Here is an 8,487-nt window from a genome sequence, read left to right as displayed (position 1 = left end):
AAAAAAAATTAGCCAGGCATGGTGGCGCTCACCTGTAATCCCAGCTACTTGGAAGGCTGAGGCAGGAAAATCACTTGAACCCAGGAGGTGGAGGTTGCAGTGAACCAGGATCACGCCACTACACTCAGCCTGGGTGACAAAGTAAGACTCCACCTCAAAACAAAACAAAACAATATTCTTTTTTTTTTTTTTTGAGACAGGGTCTCACTCTGTTGCCCAGGCTGGAGTGCAGTGGCATGATCTCAGCTCACTGCAGCCTCAACCTCCCGGACTCAGGTGATTCTCCCACTTCAGCCTCCCAGGTAACTGGGATAAATTCTTAAAGGTAGGATTTGGGACTGTGAGTGTTAATTCTTCAAGTGTAATTAAAGAGGCATCCCATACTTGACAATCTCATATAACAGGTACTAAAGGTGAGGTCCCATGGGAGAAGAGGCTGTGTCCCATTTATCTCTCTGTATTATCACAGAACATAAGCCTGGCACAGAGAAGTTAATAATAGTGGACATATATAGGCAACATACATATACATAACAGCTTACATATACAATGTATCAGCCACTATGCTAAGCACTTCACATGTATTAACTCATTTAGTCCTTACAATTTTATGAGGGTGGTACAATTATTATCTCAATTTTTCCAGATAAAAAATAAGACATAAGAGGATAAAGAATGTTCCCAAGATCACACAGCTAAGAGTGGAAAAGCTAGAATCCCAACCCAAGAAGTCTAACGCCAAAGTATGCACTCTAAGCCACTACACTATATTGTCTCAAATGTTTGGGGTAAAATTAAATGATGACAGACTTTAGGTCAACTTCCCCTATGTCCCATATATCTCATCACTAATGTTTAAGGAGGGATTTATTTACCTAGACGTTTCATTCAAGGACAAAAATGAAAACTGTGTTGGGAAGCTGAGCGGGTGGATTGTGTGAGCTCAGGAGTTTGAGACCAACGTGGGGAACATGGAGAAACCTCGTCTGTACCAAAAATACAAAAAATAAGCCAGGCATGGTGGTGCACGCCTGTGGTCCCAGCTAGCTGGGAGGCTGAGGTGGAAAGATTGCTTGAGCCCAGGAGGCGGAGTTTGCAGTGAGCCAAGATTGTGCCACTGCACTCCAGCCTTGGTGACAAGGTGAGACCCTGTCTCAAAAATAAATAAATAAATAAATAAGAAATAAGAGATCAATTAATCAAGTTGACAAAATATGATAAGATTAAATTTTAAAAAAAGAAAGAATTGTGATATGATTGTATAAGAGCAAGGCACTCAATTTCATCTTCAAGTATGGCAACGACTAACACCACAGCCCCATTTTTAACTCTTCAAATCACTTTCACACATAGGATTTCACAGAAAAACAACACTTTCGAGTTAACAAGGCAGATATTATTATCTTGATAGATAAGGAACTGAGGCTCAGAGATATTAGAAATTCACATGAGTAACAATGCTCAAATCTCCCAATTTCCAGCCAGCATATCCCTGTCCTACCTTGGTGTTTGTTTACTCTAGAGTCAATCTGACAAACTCAAATTTAAACAAACAAAAAAAACCTATGAAGGGAGGGGCAGACAGGGTTTCTTAAAAGGACATAAAAAGATTGATTCAACTCAGTCCTATTAACATTTTCTGTTCATCAAAAGCCACTGTTGACCAAGCATGGTGGCTCACGCCTATAAATCCAACACTTTGAGAGGCCGAGGTGGAAGGATTGCTTAAGCCTAGGAGTTCAAGACCAGCCTGGACAACATAGCAAGACCTCATCTCTAAAAAAAATTTAAGGCCAGGCATAGTGGCTCATGCCTATAATCCCAGCACTTTGGGAGGCCAAGGTGGGCCGATTGCTTGAGGTCAGGAGTTCAAGACCACCAGCCTGGCCAACAAGGTAAAGCCCTGTCTCTACTAAAAATACAAAAATTAGCCAGGTATGGTGGCGTGCGCCTGTAATTCCAGCTACTTGGGAGGCTGAGGCAGGAGAATTGCTTGAACCCAGGAGGTGGAGGTTGCAGTGAGCCGAGATTGCATCACTGTACTCCAGCCTGGGTGACAGAGCGAGACTCTGTCTCAATAAATAAATAAATAAATAAATAGGCAGGCATGGTGGCACATTCCTGTAGTCCCAGCTACTCAGGAGACTAAAGTGGGAGAATCACTTGAGCTGGGGAGATGGAGGCTGCAGTGAGTCATGATTGCCTCACTGTGCTCCAGCCTGGGTGACAGAGTGAGATCTTGTCTTAAAAAGAAAAAACAGAAACCTCACAATGTATGAGAGTGAAAAGGCAAAGCACAGACTAGGACAAGATAATCTGCCTATCCTGTTTGCCTATAGGATATCTATATCTTGTGAAGGACCAGAAACCACAAAGAACTACTACAAATTAATAAAAAAGGCTCAAAATCCAATATAAAAAAATGAGAAAAGGACTGAACAGGTCCATTATAAAAGAAGATGTTCAGGCTAGGTATAGTGGCTCATGCCTGTAATGCCAGCACTTTGGGAGGCTGAGGCAGGAGGATTGTTTGAGCTCAAGAGTTCTAGACCAGCCTGGGCAACAGGACAAAACCCTGTCTCTACAAAACATAAAAACATTAGCTGAGCATGGTGCTATGAGCCTGTAGTCCTAGTCCCAGCTACTTGGGAGGCTGGGGTGGGAGGATCAGTTGAAGGCCAGGAGTTTGAGTCTTCAGTGAGCCATGATCACATCACTGCACTCCAGCCTGGAAGACAGAGACCTTGTCCCAGAAAACAAAACAGGCCAGGTGCGGTGGCTTATGCCTGTAATCTCGGCACTTTGGGAGGCTGAGGCAGGCGGATCACTTGAGGTCAGGAGTTCAAGTCCAGTCTGGCCAACATGGTGAAACCCTGTCTCTACTAAAAATACAAAAAAAGTAGTGGGGCATGGTAGTGTGCACCTGTAATCCTAGCTACTCAAGAAGCTGAGGTGGGAGCATTGGTTGAACCTGGGAGGTGGAGGCTGCAGTGAGCCAAGATCGTGCCATTGCACTCCAGCCTGAGTGACAGAGTGAGACTCCATCTCAAAACAGAACGAAACAAAAAAAAAAACAAATGAAGATGTCCAAATGGCTAATGAGCACATGGAAATGTGCTTAACATCATTACTCATCAAGGGAATGCAAATTAAAACTATAATGAGATACTATTATCCCCAATCAAAATGGCTAAAATTAAAAGGACTGATACTACCAAGTGTTGGTAAGAATATAGAGCAACTAGAACTCTCAGTGTAAGTGTAAATTGGTACAACCACTTTGGAAAACTATTTGACTATATCTATTAATAGTAAATATATGTATTCTTTGTAACTCTATTTTCTGTAACTCAGTAATTACACTCCTGGAATTCCACACAAAAGAAAGAGTGTTTCAGTTCACCAAAAATGTAGAATTGTATAATGAATGTATGAAAATATCCATCAATGGTAGAATAAATTAAAATTGTGTGGTTTATTCATGTAATGAAATCATACACAACAATGAAAAAGAATAAACTACTCCTAAGTGCAACAACACAAATGAATCTCACAGACATAATGTTGAGCAAAAGAAGACTGACACAAAACAGTACATACTGTATGATTCCATTTATATGAAGCTCAAAAATGGGCAAAAGTAATCTAGATAACTGATAGACATCAGAATGGTGGTCACCTGTGGGGGTTATCTATTTGGAGGGGCCATAAGGAAGTCTGATGGGGTGCTGGAAATGTTCTGTATCTTTATTTGGGTGTTGGGTATATGGGTACATATATATACAAGAGAAAAGGTAATCTAGATGCATATATAATATTTGTGTGTTTTCCCATAAATTTTGTAAGTTAGATCTTAAACAAAAGTGGGGAAAGCATTCAGAATCTTACCTTTGATGAGGCACAAGCACATTGTTAATTCCTCCAAGTTTTGCATTTATCTTCAGGCAAAGATTGGAAAGGGTTTGAGGTGAGGTCTTCACTACATTTTTTACTTGGACACATTGTGTGGCCATACCTAGAAGGGTATCTCCAACACGTTTCACCTCCGCTACAAGAATAATTGATTAATTTTAACACGTTTAAATGGTCTCCTAATTACTAAAAGCAAAAGGAAAAAAACCCCACACATTAACTTTATAACCTACTATATACTGTACACTGTGCTAGATGCTTCTCATGTATCTTCCTTTTATCTGCTAAACCCCCAGGGCAATTTTTCCCTGTGTTTGGATACGCCCTCCCTTCTCTCCTTTTTTCCCTCCTGCAGGCCCTGCAGCCAGTCTGCTTCCTTTATTCTCTGTACTGCCTGCCACGACTTGCTCAGCTCCTTGATGCTCCTCTTCCCACGTGACTGATTTAGCAAAATAATCAATCTTCCCAGCTCCTCCCTCTCAGTACACACACCGGCCCTTTGAATTTTATTTTATTGTGTTGTTTTGCTTTTTTTTTTTCTTTCTCTAAGTACTAGAGATAACTGTAGAGAGAAGGTTAAAGACATTTTATAAAGTTTAAAACTGGGGCCAGGCACAGTGGTTCACACCTGTAATCCCAGCACTTTGGGAGGCGAAGGCGGGTGAATCACTTGAGATCAGGAGTTCAAGACCAGCCTGGCCAACATGGTGAAACCCCATCTCTACTAAAATACAAAATTAGCTGGGTGTGGTGGCATGCGCCTGTAGTCCCAGCTACTTGGGGGGCTGAGGCAGGAGAATCACTTGAACCCAAGAGGCAGAGGCTGCAGTTAGTCAAGATCGTGCAACTGCAATATAGCCTGGATGACAGAGCAGGACACTGCCTCAAAAAAAAAAAAAAAGTTTAAAACTGGCTGGGCGTGCTGGCCCATGCCTGTAATCCCAACGCTTTGGGAAGCCAAGGCAGGTGGATGGCTTGAGCCCAGGAGTTCAAGACCATCCTGGGCAACATGATAAAACCCTGTCTCTACAAAAAATACAAAAATTAGCTAGGCGTGGTGGTGGGCACCTGTACTCCCAGCTACTTGGGAGCCTGAGATGGGAGAATCACTTGAGCCCGGGATTTTGAGGCTGAGATAAGCGGTGATCATGACACCACACTCCAGCCTGGGTGACAGAGCTGAGATCTTGTCTCAACAACAATAATAGTTCCTACATCCCTTACTTAAATGATAGCCAAAATAACTTTGTATCATTCTTCTTATAATAGATACAAACTAAGCAAATCCTCTTCTGGAAGTGGCACTCTTCCTCACTCTCATATTCCTAAGTGCTTTTCACCAAATATTTCCAGTTCTCTCAGCTTCCAGGACTATGGTAGTATCACACTACATTCTCAACCCCCATCCCCACTGCTCCCACGCAAGTTGGGTAAGGCCATATGGCTGGTTGTGGCCAAGGAGTTGCAGAGAGAAAAAAGAATGTGTGGCCAGCAACACTCCAATTAGCAGCTGCTCTGCCAAGCTGGGTCCCCAAGTGGAGATGACATGATGACACAGAGCAGAGGCGGCAGTCTACCTTCAGTGGACACATAACAGGAGCAAGAAACAAATCTTTGTTGTTGTGAACCAGAGAGTTTGAGGTTTGTGACTGCAGCATAACCTAGCTTATCCTAACTGTTGTATCTACTGCTTGAAATCATCCCTCATTCAGCATTAAAAGGGTCCATACCATATACTGGTGTCTTTCCAGGTAGGATAACTACTATTAGCTGTAGGCCCACATAAGTCATTTTCAGATGTTTAAACATAGGCTCCACACTGTCTGCACCTTGTGCATACTTGCAGAAACATGGCTGACCCTGGATGGGCATTCCTGCATCCTTAGAGATTTTACGCAGTTGGTCAGTGAAACTCCTGTTAAAATAGAACCAGTAGCACAGTTTTTTCGTTTCAGAGAACATTTCTAGCATTCATTTTCCTCTGAAATACTTCCTTCAGTTTTGTAAATTCTTAGCCAAATTTAGAAATGAACAAATAAATAAAAATCTTTAACTAGTTGCCAAAAATGGACTGGCAATTGCAATTAAACTTGTGATTTAACTTGCAATTAAACAGAAAAGAATCTGTATTACTAAGCTATCAGATTATCAATTGAAATTTTTAAATAATTATGCCCAGCTGAACTAGAATAGCACTGCTGTTCAAATATCTTTTAAACATTCAAATCAATAATTGTGGAGTGAAGAAAAGCAGGGTCAGAATTTCAGGTAACATGCATTTTGGTAAGCCTGGTACAGAAATAGCTGGGTAAGCCTGTGCTCAACTGAGAACACAGAAACATGCTGTTACAAAATCAGTGTATTTAGGACTACATTCAAACTTGGAACAGATTTGGTTCAATAAAAATGTCAAAAGAAATTATCACTTAAAAAAAGCGAAAATCACTTTGAAGTTTTAAATTTTAGATTTAAGAAGTTACTTCAATCTATGTATAAAGCTTTCAGAATATTCCTTTGGTGCATTTGCCAATATTTTGTAGAATTCCTTTCTTTCACTCTAGTTCCCTTTTCTTAAATTTTTTTCACTCTTTTTTTTTTTTTTTTTTTTTTGAGATGGAGTCTTGCTCTGTCTCCAGGCTGGAGTGCAGTGGCGAGATCTCCAACCTCTGCCTCCTGGATTCAAGCGATTCCCCTGCCTCAGCCTCCCCAGTAGCTGGGACTACAGGCACACACCACCATGCCTGGCTAATTTTTTGTATTTTAGTAGAGACGGGGTTTCACCACGTTGGCCAGGATGGTCTTGATCTCCTGACCTCATGATCTGCCCACCTCGGCCTCCCAAAGTGCTGGGATCACAGGTGTGAGCCACTGCGCCTGGCCACTAACTACTACTTTTATATAGATAGCTGCATCTGTAAGATGTGAACCTACTCTTACCTAGAGACCTTGTGATAAAACAAGCTCATTAGTAAATTTTAATGATTAAAACTAAGGTAGTTTTTAATTTCAGCTGAAAATATACAATTGATACCAAAGGAAGCTTCAATAAGAACTCAAGAATTTGCCAACCAACATTGCCTCCGCCTTGTTACTCACAAATTTTTGCTCTACATGTAAGGAAGCTGAGTCAGATTCTTAATGTAATTCCCAAGTTTGCAAATTACTATAATACAAGGTCTTTTTCGTACAGCCAGATGGTGTCACTATGGGAGTCAGGGATTTAGTGCCAGTGTACACAGCACATTCACATAAAGACAGTATTTTCATATCTGGAAGGGATATTACTAAGCTGAAAATATGAAGATACTCACTTTAGTAAATCTTCCCTACATTGTTTCTGAGGTGCAAAACAAGCAACTGCCCAAACTTTAATTTCAATGCCAGCATAAAACTGCTTTCCTCGCATGTCCCAGACACCCTGGTTGGGTGTGGCTACTGTTTTATTCTTTGAAAAAAAAAAAAAAGAAGAAGAAGAAGAAGAAGAAACAAAAGAAAAGAGAAAAGACATTACAATCTAAGGCCATTTTACTGTTGATGAGTGAATAAACAAAATTCTATTAGGTATGAGCCAGAATACAAAAGGCAATAATGAATAAAACTATGGGTAAATTTAGTAGTGGCAGAGTAGAAAACCTTGGATGATTCTCTTTTGACTGGTTGTGGAAGAAGCTTGCTGAATAAAATAAAAAGCTTACCCGGCCTCCGTATTGCAGCATTGGTGCTGGAAGTACCCTGCCTGTGAGCTCTGTCATTTCATTGTGGACAACAATACCAAATTCTTTAAGGTATGGATCAGGTCCACCCACCATACTGTTGCTCTTCACCTAAAGAACAGGAAAGCCTGCATATATAAAAACCAGAGAGTAACTGTGTCCCAGGAGGAGTTTTCTATTCTTTTGTTTCTTGTTATCTCAAAGCTAGCTCATCTTGAAGACCATGCCTTACTGACCAGTCTACTGATCTCTTCCTGTCTGTCAGGAGCAGATCTTGCTGTAGCTTTGATCATTGTGGAAGTCTGATTGTCTGTGAGCTTCTTGATACATCGCTGTCCTGCCACTATATTACAGACCTGCCAAGAGACAGAGATTGGTTTGTGTAAAGGGTTCTACATCTTAAACCTTTGCCAAACCGTATCTTACGTCCTCCATTTCCAAAAAAATTAAAATTTGGTTATATAGTGAAATCATTTGCCAAAAATATTTTAGAAATTAACACTAAATTTCACCACTAGTTTAGAACTCTACTTAAAAATATATACTCATTCAAGAGATCAGCAAATTGGCAAAAGAAAATTTAACTTACCTCAAGTGGCAGGTATGTATGTTTTTGTTCTTGTCCCACTTGGAGACAGGGAAGATGGGGGTATTTCAGCTGCAGACTATACTTTTGCTTAAAATATTGAGCTACTGTACATTCCATAGCTTGACCGTTTTCTAGCTGCAAAGGAAAACTATAGGAGAGAATGTCTTTTTTAGAATATTTCTTTCAGTTCTTTCTTTTCTTCTATTTTCTTTTCTTTCTCTATTTTGTTTGTTTGTTTGTTTGTTTTTTGAGTTTTTTTTTTTTTTTTTTTTT

General features: G+C 40.5%; 1 protein-coding gene across 1 annotated transcript in view; it reads right to left on the bottom strand.

The window, feature by feature from the left end:
* Positions 1-8,487, bottom strand: part of AGO4 (argonaute RISC component 4) — a 55,450-nt gene that overhangs the window by 23,328 nt on the left and 23,635 nt on the right. The window contains 6 exon segments of the mRNA XM_017884545.1: positions 3,889-4,048; positions 5,643-5,827; positions 7,224-7,357; positions 7,608-7,736; positions 7,862-7,981; positions 8,215-8,362. Coding sequence (XP_017740034.1) covers positions 3,889-4,048; positions 5,643-5,827; positions 7,224-7,357; positions 7,608-7,736; positions 7,862-7,981; positions 8,215-8,362 — 876 coding nt within the window.

The sequence above is a fragment of the Rhinopithecus bieti genome, unplaced genomic scaffold (assembly GCF_001698545.2).
Source record: "Rhinopithecus bieti isolate Rb0 unplaced genomic scaffold, ASM169854v2 scaffold_13029, whole genome shotgun sequence".
NCBI lineage: Eukaryota > Metazoa > Chordata > Mammalia > Primates > Cercopithecidae > Rhinopithecus > Rhinopithecus bieti.
The sequence above is the reverse complement of the archived record's forward strand: the minus strand, read 5'-3'. Positions and strand labels throughout refer to the sequence as shown.